This window comes from Protopterus annectens, chromosome 1.part1, assembly GCF_019279795.1.
Source record: "Protopterus annectens isolate FY-2018-M chromosome 1.part1, PAN1.0, whole genome shotgun sequence".
NCBI classification, from domain to species: Eukaryota; Metazoa; Chordata; order Ceratodontiformes; family Protopteridae; genus Protopterus; species Protopterus annectens.
In genome coordinates this window covers 1,355,352,279-1,355,374,649 of record NC_056726.1, presented here as the reverse complement: position 1 = coordinate 1,355,374,649, position 22,371 = coordinate 1,355,352,279, and the positions used below count along the sequence as shown (strand labels likewise).

The 22,371-nt window shown below is 45.4% G+C and overlaps 1 protein-coding gene across 8 annotated transcripts in view; it reads right to left on the bottom strand.

Annotated features, from left to right (window-relative positions):
- Positions 1-22,371, bottom strand: part of ME2 (malic enzyme 2) — a 1,978,505-nt gene that overhangs the window by 1,129,931 nt on the left and 826,203 nt on the right. For all 8 annotated transcript variants that reach the window (XM_044082071.1, XM_044082092.1, XM_044082073.1 and 5 more), the window contains one exon: positions 4,723-4,872. In XM_044082071.1, the coding sequence (XP_043938006.1) occupies positions 4,723-4,872 (150 nt within the window). The remainder of the gene's footprint in view (positions 1-4,722; positions 4,873-22,371) is intronic.

Genomic DNA, 22,371 nt, shown 5'->3' with positions numbered 1-22,371 from the left:
TCTGGCCATCCAGGGAACTGGAGGAACCATGTGGTTAACTTGAGGGACTGCAGGTTGGGGGATCCAGAGCCACTGGATGAGAAATGAGATCCTAAGACTGCTGTTACTTCACAAAAAAAGGCACGTACCCCCCTTTGTGATATCTAGGAAAGGTCCGTTGAGGGGTGGCAAAGTGCACTCCATCGGAAATCATCATTCTGTCTTGCTTGCTTCTTTGTCAGAGTATCCTTAATGCATTCCCTCCAGTACAGCTCTTTTTAATGTGCACTTTTAACTCCCAGTGGGTGTGGCTTGACCCTTTAAAAAAAAAATGAAGTTATCACTTCACAATTCAAATATTCATATCTCTGGAATCATAGGGGTTACCAGAAAACTGTAAATGGCAAACTATTCAGGATAAATTAATCTTCACATTAGTGGCATTAACTCAGTTTAATGCTTTAAATTGGAATATATAAGCTGAAATAAAGGCAGTTAATATTCATTTTGTAATGGTGTATAAACAGCTTATGATATCTCAGTAACCATTCAAGCTGGGTTATGGAAACATGCTGTCACAGCAGGACTTTCTTCAAACAGCTGTACCCTTTAAATGAGGCTATGCAGTTCTGTTACCTGAATATTGGGATATTTAAAAAAATACGAAAATTATTACAATGCAAATAAACAGTATACAAATAATATTCAATATCTCTTTAGCTACATTAGACAAAGGTCAAATATCAAGTCAATTGTGCTTGCCATTGTGTATGCTATAAGATGAAATCTTACGATGCCTTGCATAAAGAATGGTTTTGGAATTACTGATGCAAATATGAACAAGCAGTATTTTGACACCTGGAGGCATCAATAGGAAACACCTGGAAGCACACTTGGCTGTAATAAGTTAACTTTCAGCCCAAACAAGGAAGGACTATCAAAAGGGGCATTGACAAAGGATACCTTGAAGCAACCTGCAAAGTTGCATAAATGCATCCAAGTGTGGTGCCACATAGCAATGTCACAGCCAGCCGCTCGTGATGCCCCATCAGTCACGTTTGAAATAAGCCTCATGGAAACATTGGCGATGGAAAGCAGGGTGGACAACTGAGTCGCCAGCATATTTTGAGTCTCTGGAGATTGCTGCATCCTGACACTTCAGACACCAACTGAAGTTGAAGTCTTGTCAAGTGTGATAGACAATTAAGAGGTCTCAGCACAAAAGTGGCTGAGGCATAGGACTGCTTCCCTAAACGATCCAAAGAGTGAGACTCCCTGTTGCGGGGGGGGGGGGGGTGGAGAGAGGAGCTCTCCTTAGAAATCTCCTTCTTGGTGGCAGACTCCACCACAACAGCATCAACAACCAGACCCCTACTCCAAAGTGTCTGATCCTTGGGGGGAGTGGGAATCTTAACCGGCTTCTTGGGGATAGGCTCCACCATGAGGGGTTCCTTCCATGTCCTTCAGGACACTAGGTATGTAACAGTGTTCAGAGGGGGAAACACCCAAGGCATGGATGGTCTCACTCTGAAGGCCTCCAAACATACTGGCTCCTCTGGAGAGGGAGCTTCGATGGTCCAGCCTCCACATTGTTAAAGCAGCTCTAGTAAGTCACCAAAAGTGACGCTATTCCTTGGAGACTTAGGGGAACCCTTCTCATTCCTCGAGGTCAGTATCCCCTAAGATACTCCTCCGAAGAGTCAGGGTGTTTCCTATTATACTTCCTCTTTCCTAAAACCTCCCATGATTGCAAAGCCAAGGGGAGGCAGGAAGTCCCACCACGCAGGGCATGATGGAGACCTATTGACGCAGGCTGTCCAGGAGCAGATTGGTCACAGGCACAGATGAGAAAGGGGAAGGGACACCGGCTGGAAAAACCTGACCCTTCTTCTGAGACAAGAACATCCTCTCCACAACATCGAAGGTGGAGCCTGGCATCTCAGGACCAAGGGTCCAGGCATCAGAGATAGCCCAGATCCAAAAGGAGACATGTCTAGCTCAGACAATGAGATTGGAGACGAGCTATCCAAAGTTGAAGCCCCAAGCGAAACAGATTATCTCAAGGTTGGGATTGTCGACCCCCACCCAGAAACTCCAGTTTAGACACAAGAGCTCCAAAGGTCCCTACAGCCCCGAAGGAGTCTGAGTCAACATAACCAAGGAATGAGTTGGAACAAAAGATGGCCAAGGCCATCGGATATGACCCAGAGGGTGGGAAAGCAGCTGGGCCTGAAGACCTCTGATCCAAAGGAAGAAGCCAAAAAGATGGAAACAACAGTCCTGGTACCCAACCCAGGCCTGATGGAATAAGGCCTAACTGCACCAGTGTCTGCAAAAATGACCTCATCAGCTGCTCCATATCAGAAGTTTGAATGCTGCCCCCCCAACCTCGACGACCGGAAGGATGACACCACTAATGGTGCTTAGAGGGCTCTTTAGATGAGGATGACCCTGCCTGCCAAATCAGAGTCAGAGAGGCTAGGAACCAGGGTGGGGAAGGGGAGGACTCCGGCGACAGCTCCAGTGGAGTGGAAGGCAAAAATGGGGAACCTGTCCTACCATCATGGGCCTCTTCTGGCAGAAAGGGACTGAGAGCCGGAGCCTTACTGGGTTGTCGGTACCAATGGAGATCCACTCCGAGGGGTTAAAGTTGGTGTTGGCACATAAGAACCTTAAAGTCATGTGATCTTCAGGTCCAGTGAGCCCAAGGACGAAGGCTCGGGGACAGAAGATCTCTTCCGATCCCCTTTAAAAACCTGGAGTAAAAATCTCACCAAAAAAACACTATGCTAGGCTACCTACAAAGGATGGACCAAGCAAAGCCAAGACCAAGCTGCTAACCAGAATGGCGAGAGCCAAGGATAATGGCGAGAAGCGGAAAGTTGTTGGTAACGGAGGCATAACCAAGCGAGTTAGAAGTCTGATGGAATTGGCAGGTGTTAAATCCAAAGACCTATAAGTTGAAGCCAAAAGGAGCAGACATCTGATCAAAAGTTTAGTGGTGGGGAAAATCACTTCTGCATAATCACAGATGACTGCACACTGACACTTGAAAATAAAAAGGGTAGAAAAGACAGTGCTAGAAAGGTCAAAATAACAGCAAAACTAAAAATGCAACCTGAAAAAAAAAAAAAAAACATAATGGCACCAATTTAACACAGTCGTAGGGAGGCGGCAAAAGAAGAAAAGTGTCACAAACTGGGAGCAAAACACAAAAGACTGGGTGCAAGAAACAGGAGACAGAACAGAAAACTGAAGGAAGTGAGCAATTTATGCAATGTTGGATTGATGATTTTGTACAAAAAAAAACATGATGTATAATGCTTGTCAATAGAAACATGTTAATATGGTTGTTTTCTTTCATATAAATATAGGTTTGCCTGTGTCTTAATTTATAATTCAGTAAAGGTGTTTAAAATAAACAGAAAACTGAAGTTAAAGCAGGACACAAAAAGAGACCTACAAATTGCAAGGGGAAAAAACACATTCTGGCTGACAGAATCAGCACAGCTGCAAAGATAATTAGCCCAAGGGTGATACATATACATTCCAATAAAAGTGAAAAGATAAAGATCCATAAAAAGTGTTAAGTTGGTTCAAGGTACAAATACAACGCTCTATAAATGACAGCGAATCAAAGATGGCAAAATATGGCAAGGAAAGAATGGACATCTGGGGGTGTATAATGGATATCTCAAAATAAAGAGGTGGAGCAAGTCAGAAACACCAAAAGAAGGTGGTAACGAATAGTGGATATCCTTAGGTCATCTAAGTCGAACATGTCAAAGGAAGGTGATGCAGTGTATGTTTCAGAGAGCAAATGACAGTAACATAAGGTAGGGAACTGTGTACTGTCTGCGAATAAATGATACAAAAGAAGGCATGACATACAAGACATCTATGGGACAAGGATGTAAATAGAAAGATGACAGTGTTTTAACAGTCCCATGCATACCACTGTAATACGAACCAGTTAAAACTCTCATTATCAAAACATCCATCCTATTCTAGCTCTGCAACCATTGAGAATACAACTATATCCATTTAAGGTACAGTTGAAAGAATTCCAAAGTAAATTAAAGCATTATATCTGGGAAATGTTCTGAAGGGCAATGTTTTACAAGAGATACAGTGCAATAATATACAACCACAGGGTGTAGCTAAGTTACATCCTGCCAATAACAGGGATGTGCGGTCATGAAGGCCAGAGTTGCACTAACAAAATCAGACTGGTTATTTGTGCTAGGAAGAGCATTTTAAAAAAAAAATACTTAAGACAGATGTATAAGCAGCACTCCTATTTAGAGTTGCTTACTTCTGTTGGCAAGACTGGGTACAAACATCGAGAGAATCGCACTGTACATGCATATATCCCTGTCAAACAACTTCATTTTTTTATCTTAACATTTAACTTTATGGGCTGTAGAACATTACAGTGAAGTAGTGGTGTAAGGCACTATTACTAAAGGTTAGACTATTTAATATAAATCTGCCGACCAGCTTGCCACCAGTATGACAATGACAGCAATTTAAATAAAACAGAATTTTTGACTGGTGCCTTTTCCTATGTGCAATTCATTTTTACCCACTTTGGTACTTGATCTTTACACCTAGGACACCTCGCTGATAGCAATATTCTGCAACTGTGCAGATCTGAAAGTGCAAACAGTACACATGTAATAAAAATCTGATTAATTTGCATTCTAGTAATACCATAAAAGCATCTCAAAATCAATGTCTTACTTAGGTCTTCTGAATATCTGTCCATATCTTGTGCATGCCAGGCCTACTGTTGGTGTATATACTACCGGCATTAGTCTTTCAATGTCATCCTTTAAGACACGATAAAACAGCTTCTCATTTCTCTCCTGAATGCCCATGATGTAAATGTACCTAGAATCAAACATATGATATAATGTCATTTCTGTCTATAGAAAACACCTTAAGCCAAACAATTTCTATATTCCTGACGTTTGCATTTTAAAAAGGGGACTCTCTGCCCAGTAAGACCACAGTTAAGTGTACAATTCAGAGAGACAAATTTCACTTTTTCCAAAACCATTCTCTGCAACTCACAGAAACTTGATTCTACCTCCTCAAGCACTGTTGTCTGAAGGAAAAATTGATGCATTCCTTAGCCATGACAATGCAAACAAAACACGTACTTGCATCACAAAAAGGAGCACAGTGACAAAGTCCTTGTCAGTGATTGGTCTATCATTTCATGGCTTGTAATCCCCAACCTTGGCCTTTAGTTCCTACACTCAAGTGTGCTTGTCTCCTGCCACTACTTAACATACTAAGCTAGAAGTTAGCTCTTGGAAATGCTAGTTTGCACCAGTCACCTGAAATAGCACAATATGAGAGACAAGAGACTATATAAAATATAAGGAAACACTCCATACAATCAAATGTTAGTAATCTCGAAAGTGTTTAAAACTGGCAGAAGTGATCAAAACTCATTTGATCGCCTCAGTCAGTGTTCAGTCCATGCAAGACTGCGCACAGGGGAATTGGAGAATTTGCCCTATCCACACTGTTGAGTGATCTCAGAGCTGTTACATATAATTATCAGGGGGATGCAGGGTTGCTTGCCCCCCTGCAAAAAGATAGCTACTTTGCTGTTTCAGTGTTTTAGCTTTCAATCTTTCAGGATCAATCATTAGCCATTCAAGACTTGTACACACAATATACAAATATACCTACCACTAGCTTAGATGAAAATCCTGTAGCAACCACTTAAAAGAATGGATGGCCAAGTACAGGGAGACAAAAATAAAGCAGAATTGTCTGCACCAATACAATAACCAAGAACATGAGCTTTAAATTTAAATAAAGTTTAATACTGGTTAAGCGCTTTCATCCTGGTACATCACATTTAACAGGAATTCATCAGAAGCAAAAAAAAATGGTCTGCCCCACAAAGCTTTTAAATAATTACATCACTAATTGCAAAAATTTGATTGGATAATAACACTTCTAAAGAAGCAATCAAGATGCAACTGTATTTAAACAAATATATACTCAGTAAACAATTATATCATAACAGTATAGCTCATTTTAAAACTATAAAATCTGATGTTATCCTTTTCATTCTTCTTTACTTATGGGTCCAGATCCGATCCTCTAATCTGACTTGGCTGCATTTGCCAGACTTTGGATCCAACTTTCAAGCTCCTCCCTCTACCCATAATGCCCTACTACAGCCCCACTACTTCAGATCCTGTTTGCCGCCTTCATGAACAGACAAAGGTTCCACTCTCAAGTGAATTCAGCTGTTTTCTGTGAGTAAAACTTGTCGTTTCTATCCTTCCTCCTCCCTCTAACTGTCACTGGTCATTAGGGACTTTTGCTTCTTCCTTTGTCTGTACTGATGTACAGTAGACTTTTTCCATTACCACTGTTGGTATTCTTTTTTCTTTCCTTACCCTTTTACCTAAGGGTATTTTCTGCTTCTACCACAGTCGGTGGTCTTTTCTTGCATTTTCCCCTTTTTTTCTATTAAAAAAAAAAAAAAAAAAAAAAACTTCATTATTTTTCTTCTCCTTACTGTGCGAGTGTCCTCCATTTCTTTCATTATGTTGGACAAACCTACAGGGTTTAAAAAAATGCACTTCTTGTGGGCATATGACCCCAAACTCAGATGCCCACAAGGCGTGTGTTTATTGCCTGGGGGCCAACCACTTGGACACGGTGTAGGATCTATACCACCTTTAATCCTAGAGCCCTGGAAGACAAAAGAAACAAACTTATTTTAACAGACCTTCTTCCACTACAGGGGCTCAAACCCCCTCCAAAACAACCAAGTCTGCTCCTTCGATGTCCCCTAAGTACTTGCTGGAGCCACCAACCAAGACCAGGAGATACTCAGATCAGACTTCCTGGATCTGAAGAAGTCTCGATAATCGGATCTGAAGCCTTTGGCTTCGGCTCCAACTGTACCCCCCCCCAGATCCTAAGTCACTGGATCCAAAGCCAGTCAGCCCAGTTGCAAAGCTCGAGGTCTCTAACAGCTTGAGGCCAAAGCCCTATCCCACAATGCACCCCTACCTTCCCAGATCTTGTTTGCTGCCAACTAGTGTTAAACCTACCCCAGATTTCAAAGAAATCATACAGACAACTAGTAAGAGGAAGCTCCACTGGACAACAGGACAACCAAAACCAACGCAGAACCTCTCGAACTTCCAGACACTGGATAGGGGTAAGTGGGGGGGGGAGGGGTCGTAATAATGAAGGCGAGAAGAACAACTCACATGGAATGTTATGGTAAGTACATAACTTCTTTATGTGAAGTTGTTCAATCTCGCCTTAATTCTTACTGATGGGTAGTGTTCCCCAGCACCACAATTTTGGGTGGCTCACGGCCAGACCTCTCAACCAATTAAGGGCAAATTTCAACAGAATCAGGGACAAGTCAAGAGACAATCAGGGACACTTTTAAAATATTAATGCTATTAACATGAAACATTGACAGAATCAGAGCATATGAATTAATACACATTTTCTTAAGTAAAAGAAGTTTATAACTCTTAATTATTCTCATTATTCATTAAGTGTAATTCACCACCTTTCCTCCAAAAGTCACTAGTTTTAGGAGGGATTAAGAGGGACAGAGTTAAAATCAGAGTCAAAATCAGGACGTCCCTGAAAATCAGGGACAGTTGAGAGGTATGCGGCCTAAGGACAGCAGACCCAAATGAAGCTCTGTCCCTAGAGGCCTTGCCTACCTTGTAGTGAGATATAAAGGTATATGGCTTTGACCAAGTGGCAGCTGCACAAATAGAATCAAAGGGTAGCCTGTTCAAAAAGGCTATGGAAGTAGAAACAGCTCTGGTTGAATGAGCTTTGACTTTGTCATGTAACAAAATGTCTGCTTCATGGTAAATAAAGGATATACAATCAGAAAGCCATTTAGACAAGGTAGATTTGGATACCAATGCACCTTTTTTAGAATCGGAGAAGGAGACAAACAGTTTATCAGCCCTTCTATGGTCTTTTGTACTGTCCAAATAGAAACAAAGTTGTCTACAGATGTCAAGTTTGTGAAGCATATATTCCAACTGATTTGAGTGATTAAGAAAACAGGTAATTCAATCATCTGATTAAGAGTGAGGGGTAAGAACAACGGATTTGTTCTGTGGGACACCCTATCGTTGTTAAATATCAAGTATGGCTGCTTAATAGAAAGGGCTTGCAACTCTCAAATTCTGCGTGCTGATGTAATGGCCACCAAAAAAGATATTTCAGCTCACAAGAAGTAGGTTCAAAGGGCGGGAGAATAATATCTTAGATAGGACTAGGTTCAAATTCCATGGAGCAGTAGGAGATTTAATCGGTGTTTTTAAGTGCATCGCACCATTCAAAAAGGTCTTAGGCAACTTGTTAGACATATTTCCTGATTCACCAATATGGAAATTAGATATAGCAGCCAGTTGTACTCGGATGGTTGCTGCTGCAGCTCCTTCACTGAACAGTTTTGTCAGAAATTCCAAGATATCCAAAATGGAGGCCAGAAAGTGGTCGATGTTATTCTGCTGAGCGCAGATGGAAAACATTTTCCACTTGCTGAGATAAAGTTTCCTGGATGAAAACTTATGTGAAGACAAAAGAATATGTTGAGCTTCTTCTGATAAATTTTGAAACCTGGCTATTCTGGGAATTAGAGCAGCCAAGCTGTCAGTTTGATGGACTGAAGCGAAGGGTGAAGAGCTCCTGACGAGTGGGTCAACAGATCTGGCACTCAGTCCTGGATCCAAGGCTCCTCCAGTAGATGAGGCTTCAGAAAGGGGAACCAAACTTGACGAGGCCAATATGGGGCTATTAAGATAAGTGTCCTACCCAGAAAAATGGCTTTCTGTAAAGCTTTGGGAATCAGGGGAAATGGAGGGAAAACATAAAGGAGTCCCGAATGCCATTCGTGAACAAGTACGCCCCTCGGGGGTTGTCCCTGTTGAAGGATCAGGGTAAAGTAGTTGCTGAACTTAGTGTTTGTGGGGGTTGCAAAAAGTTTGCAACAAGGCTGGCCCCATCTGTGGAAAATCATTTCCGCTACTTCTTGAGAGACCACTCATGAGGCAACAGAATTGCTGTGCTGAGTTTGTCCACTATCATGTTGGATTTCCCCGGGATGTGCGTTGCTATCAGAAAGCGCTCGGCGGACTCTGCCCATTTCCATAATCGTAGAGCCTCTCGACATAGGGGCTAAGATCTGGTTCCGCCTTGTTTGTTTATATACCAGACTACAGACATGTATGACTGGATTGCAATCGTGCCCAGAGGAAGAGAGTCTTGGAAGGACTGCAACGCTAAGAGAACCGCTCTCATCTCTAGGACGTTGATGTACAAATGAACCTCGTGAACCTGCCATATACCTTGGGCTGTCCATCACTGATAATGCCCCCCCCCCCCGATCAGGGAGGTGTCCATAGTCACTGTTGCAACTGAAGTCGGGAAGACAAAGGGACATCCCATAGTCACTGTCTCGGACGTTAGCCACCACCGAAGATCATCCTTGCAAGAGTTGGTTATCATAACTGGGTGATTCATCGGCAAGTCCTGAAAAGTCCACTGTGTGAACAGCAGCCACTGAAGAATGTGCATGTGAGATCTCACCAGTGGTATTGCAATGATAGCTGCTGCCATAGTGCCGAGCATCTTGACAATCTGCGATGCTGGTGCTTTGTGTTTTGAAAGGAGATCCATAATCTGTTGCCGTAGTAGGGTAAGCACTCTTTCTGAAGGAAGCTTTAGGAACATGCTGACTGTGTCCAAGTCTGCTCCTATAAACACTGTATGCTGTGACGACAAAGCAGACTTTTCTGAATTTATCATAATGCCCAGTTGGAAACATAGATCTAAGGCAGTGTCCCTTGCCCGAATAACCATACATGTCTAATACATTGCAGGTGTTGAACACTGGACCATGCACACCATAGTCATGGGACCTATCACTAGGCCATCTAATCTGTATGCCTAGTGGGTGCAGTGAGGAGCCAGTCATCCAAATACGGAAACACCAATATTCCTAAATGTCTCAAGTGAGACATGGCCACTGCCATACATTTGGTGAACACTCTGGGGGCTGTCGTGAGACCAAAGGGCAGGGCCCGAAACTGGAAGTGACTGGCTCCCAGCCTGAAGTGTAGATGATCCCTGGATGGCCTGGCCATTTTGATATGGTAGTACACATCCTGGATATCTATAGAGCACATCCAACTGTCCTTCCCTAAGAACGGGAATATGGACTGAAGCGTGATCATCTGGTACTTTGTCTTTACTATATATTTGTTGATTCTGCTGAGGTCCAAAAATTGGTCTCCAGTACCCTGTTTTTTTTGGCACCAAAAAGAATCTTGAGTAAGTTCCGGATCCTTGCTGGTCTGCTGTGACTGGTTGGATGACTCTTTTTTTGTAATAGTTTTTGAACCTCTACTGACACTGCATCCCATAGACTGGGAGGAAGGTCTGGGATTCCTTTTGTTGATCTGGATTGTGAATGAAAGGGAATGAAATATCCTCTGGATATAACGTTTTGTACCCATCGGTCTTCTGAAATTTTTAGCCAGGTGCCTAGGTACAAAGACAAACGTCCACCTACTGCCTCCAGAGCAGGACAGTCGGGCTTCCTTTCAGGAGTGCTGATAGGGCTTCCCAAGGAACTGATCCCTGTCACCCTGGTTCTGCGGACCCCCTCTGCCATATGCGCGTCGTGTTCCACCATTGTCTCCTCCTCTGCCATTGAAGGAGGCTTCACCTTGTGAGTTCGGAAAGGCTCCTTGTGTTTTATGGAACCACATTTTCCCTCCCCGTTGACCTTTAGGATATGGTCTAGTAGGGGTAGAAAAACGGACTCCTACAGCAGATAGAGTCTTTCAGTCTTGCTCACATCTGGTGAGGGTCTCTTAACTTTTGGTCCAAACAAAGAACCATCAAAAGGGGCATTCACAAATGACAACTTAAAATGTTCTGCAAAAGAACATAAGTGCATCCAGGAATGTCTCCGCAGAGCAATTCCTGTACCCGCTGCCCTACTCGTCCCATCAGCTGCGTAAGATACGAGGCGCATGGAAGAGTTTATGATAGAATTGAGGGTAGCAAGTTGAGACGTCACTTTGTCCTCAACTGAATTGGCTACTGCGCCCTGTACAGCATCTCCAAGCTCTTTCAGGAGATCTCTCTGAAGCCTTGTGAAATGGGTTAGGTAGTTCAATGACCGAAGGGCAAAGGTTGTAGAACTGAACATGCACTTGCCGTATCTGTCCATGATCCTAGATTTCCTATTAGGAGGATGGACAGACGTAGAGGTCTCAGACATCTCTTTCTTCGTGGCTGCCACCACCACCACCACCACCATGGCATCAACAGGTATGAGTTTGGATAAAAAGGACTTATGAGGAGCTGAAATGTATTTGTTGGGCCTCCTAGGGACAGGCTCCATAGAATCCGGTGACTCCCATGCCCTTAGAAACAAAAGAGCCATCAACTCATCAAAAGGTGGAAACACCCAAGAGGTGGAGGGCCGAGACCCAAAAGCCTTAAGGAGCACCGATTCGTCCTCATTAGGGTTAAGGGGCTGCCAGTCACCCCTCTGCTTAAGGATCTCAAGGATATCCCCAAAGGAGATATCCTCAGAGGGGGACTTTGGGGACCCTTCTGATTCCTTCAAATCAGTATCAGACGTGATGGATTCCAGAGGGGAATCTAAATGTCTCCTCTTACATAACCTCTTCTGGGGAGGTCTCGGAAGAGCAGGGTTTCCCCAAAGGGGCATCCTGAGACTCCGGGTCCCTACACTAACGGTGGGTTTGCAGTGCAGAGAAGATTCTGGTGCTTTCCAGATGGAGGTGGCCATTTCAGAGGTTGTGGCTGTCCGGGGGGACACAACCCTCCTCATGGCATCGAAGGCACCACGGCTCCGATACAAGGAAGCACCCGGGTCCTAAGACACCTTAGACTCCTCCCGCACCAGAACCGCCAGCTTTGAGACAGAGGTAGAAGCCAAACTCATCCGCGCTGAAGCCCCAAGGGGGAGAGTAAGAACCGATGCATCGGTTCAACAACCCTCCCCGGAATCGACAGGAGAGTGTTGGCTCCCAGATTCTGCCACTGGAGCAGAGGACATCAGGGTTGTTGGTGCAGACAGGTCCGAAGTGAGTGTTGGCACAGACTGTTCCACAAATGACTGAATAGCTCCTCAAGGCTCTGATGTCTTAATTCCAGTTGGAGGAGAAGCAGAAACTACAGGAGAGGACTTTGTCGGTTCCGAGTCGAAGCAGACACAATTTTAGCTAGCACTGGATTCTGCAAAAGTCTCCATACCACACAATCCATGTCTGAATCAGAAAGTCCGGAAGCCTGAGAGGAATCTACCGATGGAGCCAGTGAACCCAGAATCTGGGATCTCAAGGTAGGGGATACCGGTTCCAAGACTGGGGACCGGCTCCTACCAACTACCTGTATGGTCGGTTCTGAGGCCAATGGAGCTGAGACGGGAGCTTTCTTAGAGACTTTCGGAACCGAAGAGCTCTTCGGATTTGAATTTACTGAAGAAGGTTTTGACAGAATCCAAGTCTGACTGGAAAGCAGACTTAAGCCACGCTCCACCAACTTCCCTTTCCTTTCTGCCAAAACCCTAGCACTGAATCCATGGCAAATGGAACAAACCTCTTGGAGATGGACCTCTCCCAAACAGTAGACACAGGTGGTGTGGCCATCCGTAACAGACATCTTTTGATTACACTTAGGGCACTTCTTAAACCCTGACTTGACGTTCTCAGACATAATTACAACACAGTACAAATAACAGTACAATCTCAGTAATCAAAGAGAACAATCTAAATGTTATTAGCAACAAGAAACAGCTACCAAAAAACTGCAGAAACTGCAAAAAGCCTAACTCGGCTTAAAGGATAGGGCATAAGCCAAATTGGCTGAAAAAACAGGAACCAACAGGGCCAATGAACAACAAACGAGAACAGAAGGTTTTATAACAGAAAACGAAGGGAAATCCTTAAAGGGATAATCTATCCTAAACACAAGCTTTTATAAATCTCGAACGGGTAGTAAATAGTAATTTTTTTAGAAAATTTTCCACAAAAAAGAACTTCTCTCAAACGGCCTGAGCTGTAGAGAAACAAGAAGTTATGTACTCACCATAACATTCGATGTATGTAGTCCATCTCGCCTCACATTCTTACCCGTGGGTTCAGAGCCGAATATCGGCTCCGACTTGGCCGACTTTTCTTACCCGTGGGTTCGGAGCCGAATATCGGCTCCGACTTGGCCGACTTTTCTAGCTCGAAGTCTTTCATTGGCTGGGCTAAGTAGGTATCCCATGGTGCAATGCTCCATATATCCAGATCTAGTTTGCTGCGAAAACTCATTCGTACCCCATGCATACACAACATCCAGGTAAAAGAATAAGCCAAGTAAGGGAACTCTGCAGATGAACAACCTAACCTCCAAATCCTCCAGGAAGGGGGAAGGTGGGAGAGTAAGTAAGAATGTGAGGCGAGATTTGATGTTATGTAGTCCTATCTCGCCTACATTCTTACCCGTGGGACAGCGTCCCTAGCACCTACATCCTGGGTGGCTCATAGGAAAATATTCCTGAAAACTGTGGAGCCAAAGGACGACCTGCCCCTAGAAACCACGTCCAATTTGTAATGAGGAACAAATGTGTGAGGAGAAGCCCAAGTAGCTGCAGCACATATATCATCCATTGACAATTTGGCCTGATCGGCTGTAGATGTAGAAACAGCCCGAGTAGAGTGAGCCTTGACCGGAAATGGCAGATCTTGTCCTCCTGCGTGGTAGATGAAAGAGATACAACTAGATATCCATCTGGATAGAGTGACCTTGGAGACCAGGGACCCCATTCTGTTTTCCGAAAAGGAAACAAAAAGTTGATCAGAATTCCGGATATCTTTTGTTCGGTGCAGATAGAAGCGTAATTGTCTGTGCACATCCAACTGATGAAATCTAAATTCTGCCTTGTTCGAAAAGTGAGGGAAGAACACAAGCAAATCAATGGATTGATTAAGATTAGACACAGAAGCCACTTTAGGAAGGAACAAAGGGTTTGGTCTAAGAGAGATCCTGTCCTTATGGAAGATTAAATATGGAGGTTTGATGGAGAGGGCTTGAATTTCTGAAACTCGCCTTGCTGAAGTGGTAGCAGTTAAGAAGGCTGTTTTCCAGGTCAAGAATTTCAATTCACAGGTAGCTGCAGGCTCGAAATGTGGTAAAGTAAGAGCTTGTAGAACAAAACTGAGATTCCAGGGCATGATTGGTTCGGAAACCGGGGGACGGAGCAACAGAGTACCCTTCAGGAAAGCCTTGCATAGTCTATGAGCCATGAGACTGGGCTCATTAGCGACATGAAAATTAGAGATCGCTGCCAATTGAACTTTGAAGGTAGCTGATGCGGAACCCTGATGGAAAAGCATGGACAAAACCTCCAATACTGAAGCGATTGGAGCTGTGCAAGGATCAATGCCTCGGGTATGCGCCCAGATAGAAAACCTCTTCCATTTACTAAAATAAATCTTTCTAGTAGAAGGCTTGTGAGTGGATGATAATATATGAACTACTTCTGGTGAAAATTTATGAAGTCTGACTAACGACGGAAGTGGAGTAGCCAGGCTGTCAACCGGAGAGTCATCAGGGAGGGGTGGAACTGTCCCGACGTGCGTCAGTAAATCTAGTTGAGGATCCAGAATCCAAGGAGTATCCACAATGTATTGCTGAAGAAAAGGGAACCAGACTTGGCGAGGCCAGTGTGGAGCAATCAGAATCATTCTGCTTCCCAAGGATTGCGCTTTCTGAATCACCTTTGACAGCAAAGGAAACTGAGGGAAAGCATAAAGCAGACTGGAGGGCCAATCGTGAACCGAGCTTCCCTGGGCGACTCCCCCTGTGGGGGGATCAGCGTGAAGTAGCTGCTGCATTTTGCATTGAGGAGGCTGGCAAAAAGGTCGCAGCAATGCTGACCCCATTTGCTGAAGATTCACTCTGCAACCAGGCGATACAAGGACCACTCGTAAGGCATCAGAATAGCTCTGCTTAGCCTGTCCGCAATCACGTTGGACTTCCCCAGAATGTGCGTTGCTACCAGAAACCGTTGGGAAGTTATTGCCCACTGCCACACTCGCATGGCCTCTCTGCACAGAGGGTAAAGGCCTGGTTCCCCCCTTGCTTGTTTAGATACCACACTACTGACATGTTGGAGTGTATCGCAATTGTCCCTAGAGGTAGAACACTCTGAAGTGCCTGCAACGCGAATAGCACTGCTCTCATCTCCAAGACGTTTATATGTATCTCGTGCTCTTGCCACGTGCCTTGGACTGTCCTACCAAGATAATGCCCCCCCCAATCTGGGAGGCATCCGTGGTCACCATGGCAACCAGGATGGGTGGAATGAAGGGCCTTCCCCCATCCAAATTGTTGGTACAGAGACACCAACCGAGGTCCTGCTTGCATCTGTCCGTGAGCGAAATGGGGTGAGAAAGTGGAAATCTTTGGAGAGACCATTGAACAAAGAGGAGCCATTGGAGAATTCTCATGTGCAATCTTGCTAGAGGGACCAACATGATAGTTGCTGCCATGGTCCCTAGGAGTTGGAGAAACCATCTTGCCTTCGCTTTCCTCAGGGGCATCAGCATGTGTATCTGTTGTTGTAAGACTCTGATCTTCTCCTGCAGTAAAAACGCTCGCATTCAAATGGTGTCTAATTCTGCTCCTATAAAGGTAACACGCTGCGAGGGCAATAAAGCAGAGTTTTCTCAATTTATTGTTATACCCAACTGGTGACAGAGTGATGGTAGCATCCCTGGTTTGAACTAGTTGATTCCTGGTGGGGGTGGTAAGGAGCCAGTCATCCAGACACGGAAACACTTGGAATCCCTGACGTCTCAAGTGAGCAGTCACCACCGCCATACACTTGGTGAACACCCTGGGGGCTGTGGTGAGATAGTTGTTCAGTTGGCTGAGATCTAATATGGGTCTCAGGTCCCTGTTCTTTTCGGCACCAAAAAGAATCTTGAGTAAGTCCCTAATCCGATTTGGTCTGAGGGGACACGCTGGATGGCTACTTTTCCCAGCAGCTTTGAAACCTCTGAGGCTGCTGGATCCCTTTGACTGGGTGGAACGTCTGGGATTTTTCTGAATGAAGGGGGGTCTGATGTAAATGGAATGAGATAACCTCCGGAAATTATCCGTAATACCCATCGGTCCTGGGTGATGCTTTCCCAGGCTTACGGAAATAACGAAATTCGACCCCCGACTGGCTCCGGATAAGCACAGCCAGGAACTCCCTCAGGAACGAGAGTAGGGAGAGCCACAAAAGGAATCGCGGTCTCCCAAATTGCGGGGGCCCCCTCTGCCTCTAGGGTGGCGTCTCCCTGAATAACCTCCCCCTCCTCTGGAGGGGGGGGCTTACCTTGTGCGGCAGGAAAAAACCTCTGATTTTTTGAACCACATCCCCCCCCCCCCCCACCGGGCCTTGGGATAAGGCCTAGAGGGAAGGGAAAAATGGACCCCTATGGCAGACGGGGTCTTTCCCTCTTGCTTGCATCTGGTGAGAGTGTCTTTCACTTTGGTTCCGAACAAAGAAGAACCATCAAAGGGGACGTCAGTGAAGGAAGACTTGAAGGCCTCCGCAAAGTGACACCGGCGCAGCCAGGCTTGCCTTCTAAGGGCGACCACTGAGCTTGCTGCCCTACTAGCTCCCACGGCTGCACAAGAAATGAGCCTCATGGATGAGTTGACAATGGAATTGAGGGTAGAGACCAGGGCGTTAACCGTCTGGCCACCGCCTCAGGAATGTTACCCGCAAGAGTATCTCCCAACTCTTTGAGGAGATCTCTCTGGAGCAGAGTGAAGTGAGACAGATAATTCAGTGACCATAAGGTAAAGGTTGCTGACGAGAGGGTATGCTTCCCGTACTGGTCCATGGTCCTAGACTCCTTGTTAGGAGGATGGACGAAGGAAGAAGACTCTGCTACTTCCTTCTGAGTGGCTGCAGCCACCACCATGGCATCAACAGGGACTCCTTTAGACAAACTCTTTGCCCTGGGGGGGGCGGAAAGAAACTTGTTGGGATGCCTAGGCACAGGCTCCATGGAATCAGGGTTTTCCCACACACTTCGACATATAAGATCAAGGAGCTCGTCGAAGGGTGGAGACACCCAGAAGGCGGAGGGCTGAGTACCAAAAGCCTTAAGGAATACTGACTCCTCCTCGGAAGGGGCTTTGGACGGCCAGTCACCTCTGTTTCAGTATCTCCAGGATGTCGGAGAAGGAAACATCATCAGAGGATGACTTAGGGGACCCTTCCGATTCCTCGAGGTCAGTATCAGAGGTGAGGGACTCATCCTGGGAGTCTATGTGCTTCCTCTTGCACGTTTTCTTTCTAGGGGCTCCTCAGGCACAAACTCTAAGGGGTCCTCAGAAACTTGGGGACCACTCGTGGGGGTATCCCTAGGCTCTGATGCTCCGCTGTCCATGGATAGGCGGTGATCAGAGGCTCTCACCGGAGTGGTGGGGGACAGAATGACCGACCCGCCTGATGTAACTGATGATCTGGCCAGCGCGGTCCGCATAGCCTCGAAGACAGCCCCCCCGAGTCTGAGGAGCGACCAGCCTTCGAAGCCATGACGGGGGTCTGAGTTCCCCGAGCCGAGGCACCGAGAGGGAGACTCGGAACCGAAATAAGCCCCAAGATGTCCCCCTCGGGCCCAACCGAAGAATCCCGAGGACGGAGCCAACAGGGTCGGAGCCGATGTCGGTACCGATGGAGCCAAAGGGGCCATCGGAACCGGCATAGGAACATCACACAGCACGGGACACTCCGGCTCCGAAGACAGAGATGTGCTCGGAGGAGGAATGATCGAAGATGGGGACAGGACGGGCTCCTGAGCTGAAAATAATTTTGCCAAAACTGGTGACTGTAGGAGCCTCTGGACCACCCTATCAACATCCACATCCGAAAGGGTCCTGGAGGATTTGGAGGACAGGGAGGGAGATCGAGATCTCCTCTCAGGAGAAACTGGTCTGAGACTGGGCGATCGGCTCCTAATACGTTCCAATATAATTGGAGCCGACGCCGGTTCCGCTAACACAGATGCTTCCTGCGGCCCCGAGGACAGTGGAGCTGAGGAGGTCGATGCAATTTTTGAAACTTTCTCCGGAGGTTCTGATGAAGCTGACGGAGCCAGAAATCTCTTTTTAGACTTGGCAGATTTTGACTTACCACTGAGAGACGAATCCATAGCCTCTTCAAAAGAGGGTTTCAAGAGCCCCTTTAAAATCAGCTTATTCTTTCTCTCTTGGAGAACTCTAGGGCTGAACGCATGACAAAAACTGCAGGACTCCTGCAGATGAATGGCTCCCGGGCAATAGACGCAAATGGAATGCCCATCGGTGATGGACATTTTGTACCCACATTTAGAGCACTTTTTGAAACCCGAAGGTTTGTGCTCCTTGGAATCTTTGGACATTTTCACAACTACAGCAAAATACGCAAAAAAAAAAAAAAGTCTGACAGAACTCACAGACGCTCACCACAAAACACAGGAACTAAAAATTAACAGTGACCAAACACACACGCACTAGAGAAGCAAGTCAAAAACCTCAAACAAAAAAAACGGTTTATGACCACAAAGAAAGGTAATAGCCCAAACCTCTAACTTAAATGGTTTAGATCGTACACACACACAAAGGCAACAGGAGAAGGCCTAGGCCCTCTAACTGAAATGGGCCTAGCCCGAGGGAACAGTCAGCGGGATACCACACAAACAAGCACGTAAACACAATCCTCAAAAACACTAGACAATAACTATGAAAACAGCTTTTGATTATGAACCCAAAAACTTTTCTTTAAGACAAGAAAAAAGGTACTTAGCCACAGCCAAGCGAGACCATGTCCGAGCTACACGAGTGGCAAATGAGATCTGGGGATATGGAGCATTGCACCATGGGATACCTGCTTAGCCCAGCCAATGAAAGACTTCGAGCTAGAAAATTCAGCCAAGTCGGAGCTGATATTCGGCTCCGAACCCACGGGTAAGAATGTAGGCAAGATAGGACTACATAACATCACACGTTGCAGTGGCAAACTAGATTTGGGGAAAGTAGAGGTGCATTGTGGGATAGGGCTTTGGCCTCAAGCTGTTAGAGACCATGAGCTTTGCAATTGGGCCGACTCAGAGCCGAGGATCGGCTCCGATCCCATGAGTAAGAATGAAGGCGAGATTGAACGAACTTCACATTATATGTTTTAAAACCAATTTTGCCCGGTTTGCCTGCTTAGCTTCTACAAACTCCCAAGAAGCAGTCCAAGCCACCATCCACCACTTCCTTTAGGTCCTCCAGAAGTTTGTCAGAAGCAGGTGCGGATAGGATAATGCGAAAGCTTCTTACAGCTCAGATCCAGATGGAGGTCTTACAAGCTCTGTCCCCTATTGTATCAGTGAGTATATGCCTTATCACATCTAAGACTTATTTCTCCTTCTCTGATCCGTCCAGCGGTTTTGCAGCGCCAAGATCAGAGATCGGCAAGAGTTTAGGTGCCAGATCCTAGGAAAGTTTCCCCCTCCACTCAGACTGTTTCCCCGACTGGTTCTGCTGCAATATTCTCGGACCAGGATGGGTCTCGGAGCTGAAGTGTCAGCATTGGATCCGAGGGGGTAGGCTAGGTTCCATTTTTGTCAGATCCATCCCTCCCCCTCGGAGCTTCGGCCCTAGACAGTATGGATCCGGTTCTCCCCCCCTTAAGGCTTGGATCCGGGGGTGTCCTAGATCTACCTTCTGAAGTCTCGGCACCGAGGGTGCGGGTCGAGGCTTGTTCCAGTCCCTCAGCCTCCGAGGGAGTGTAAAGGGTTTTTTTTATCTCGAGAGAGAACAGTCTTCTCATGTTTTGGATCCTACCACTTTTCTCTCAAGTTCCAAACTCTGAGCAGGTCAGACCTATTCGACAGGGACAGCCAAGTTCCAATTAGTCTCCAACAAGTTCCAGTACAGGAACTTCCACTCTCTCTGACACCTCTCCCGAACATGCCATAGAAGAGGTGCCCCGGAATAGAAAGTGTAAGAGGAGGCACAGACTTCCCCCATGGATTCTCTCCTGGAATACACCAATTATGATGGAGAGGGATCCCCCCCCAGATCACGACTGGATGACATCTCCTTTGGTGATATTCTAGAGATGCTGAAGCAGAAGAGTGGTTGGTCATCCCAAATCCCCTCTCCCGAAAAATCTGTGTTCTTTTGGTTCTATCCCATCTATGTCTTGGGTAACCCCCATGGCAGATGGAACTTATTGATCTGGTTTCCCACTGGCCCTGGAAGGAGCTGGATACTGTCCCACCCATCCCCAAGCGTCCTGACAAGTTTTTGGCCCCTCCTGCAGACAGACCCCACTGCAGCAAGAGAGTCCTAGTTGATACAGCTAGCAAAACAGATCATTCTGTCCATTTTAGTCCAGAGTGTTGGACAATTTTGGAAAACGGGTGTTCGCCTCAACTACTTTTGCTCCGAGGTCACTTAATTATCTAGTGCACTTTACTAGTCTTCAAAGAGATTTGACTAAAGAAGTCCATGTCTGCTGAGGATTTCAAAAGGACTTCCTCTTAACTGGTCACTCTCATCTATTTAAATTGCTTTGACAAGATTAATCTCTCCCACAGCTGAAGGGACCTCAAGCAGCCGGTTCAGGCACTGCCATAAGGAGAGTGGCCTGAATGCGGCTATGCAACTTTGCGGAGTCCTTTAAGATGTCCTTTGTTAATGCCCAATTTGATGGCACTCCCTTGTTTGGGCCATCAGTAAAAGATACGCTTTCCTGCAGTGAACAAGGAAGACCCTTTCTGCCATGGGAAACACATTTTTGATGCCTCAAATGGACTTTCTCTAGGAACCAGAGAGGTGGCATGAAAATGTGGCTCCATAAATCACAGGGACCTTTCCAGGATTCACATAGGGATAATTCCTCCAGAGGCAGGGGGAGAACTTTTAATAGTAGACGTTGCCCTAGGGGCAGAGGAGGCCCACAGAATCAGGACTTTAGAGATTCTTTTTCAGACAGGCCCCATCAGTCTTCCTGAAGTGCTACCTGACTGTCCAACTCTGGAGGCAGTCTACGGTCAGTTCTCTTTGTACACAGACGCCTTGATAAACATCACTAGAGATACCTGGGTGCTAAGAAGAATATCGGGTCTATATTACTAAACCTTGAGTATACATACTAAATCTTGAGTACTTAATAATAGTTTTCAATCTTATTCACAAACACTGGCTAATCTACAATGTATGTACTGTACCTGTGTACTATGTATGTATTCTACCTATGTTCCAAATTTCACCTGTACACCATAAATCTATTAATTACCTTTATTTTTAAATTAATATTCTTTTGTTTGTTCTCTCCACTGTAACTGTTGATGTGCCGCATACCACTGTAAAAACATGTCTTTTGTAATTTGTGTGTATACTGATCATGTCTAAATAACTAAATGTATCTGTAATGTTTCTTTGTGGAGCTTTTCTCTCCGGGCCTCTGCTGAAAAAAGGCCTTCTCGGCTCAGTCAGACATCCCCAGTTAACAAATGTAAAATAAATAAATTAGCAAATTGAAAAACCTTTTAACCAAATACCTAAATGTCGACACCTATAATACGAACCACAAAAATCCTGAATGCACTAAACAGCGAAAAATAAAATAACCAACTGTCATAGTCGGCCAACCCACCACCCGCTACATACTACCTACCCAAACAAAATAAACCACATACATACACTAACCAAACCCTACTTCTAACCTAAAGCAAAGCACCAAAACCCTACTTCTAACCCTACACTAAACCCCACAAACACAACTATGCACTATCCTTAACGCCTCCCTAACCCTAAGGTCCGTAACTACCGTACAAGTCCCCTACAGACATACACCCAAAAAAATAAATACACATACATATAACAAAACCCTACTTCCAACACTACACTAAACCCCACATACACAACAATCTATGCACTATCCTTAATCCCTCCCTAACCCTAAGGTCCGTAACTACTGCACACTTCCCCTACAGACATACACCCAAAACAAATAAATAATTCACATACATACAAGCTAAATAAAACCCTACTTCTAACACTACACTAAATCTTACATACATTACCTATCTATTAACTTGCCTTAACCCACATCCTAACCCTAAAGTCCTATTTATCGCACACTTACCTTACGGAGCTATACCGCAGATGGGCCAACCATTGCACATGGACATTTCCATTTTCGCCATTTTGGACGTTCTGCGTTTCAGTATTTCACGCAGTACGTGTCGCTCTTTCCGTATTCGTGATTATGGTCTTTCGCTCTGCTAATAGGAACCCAAG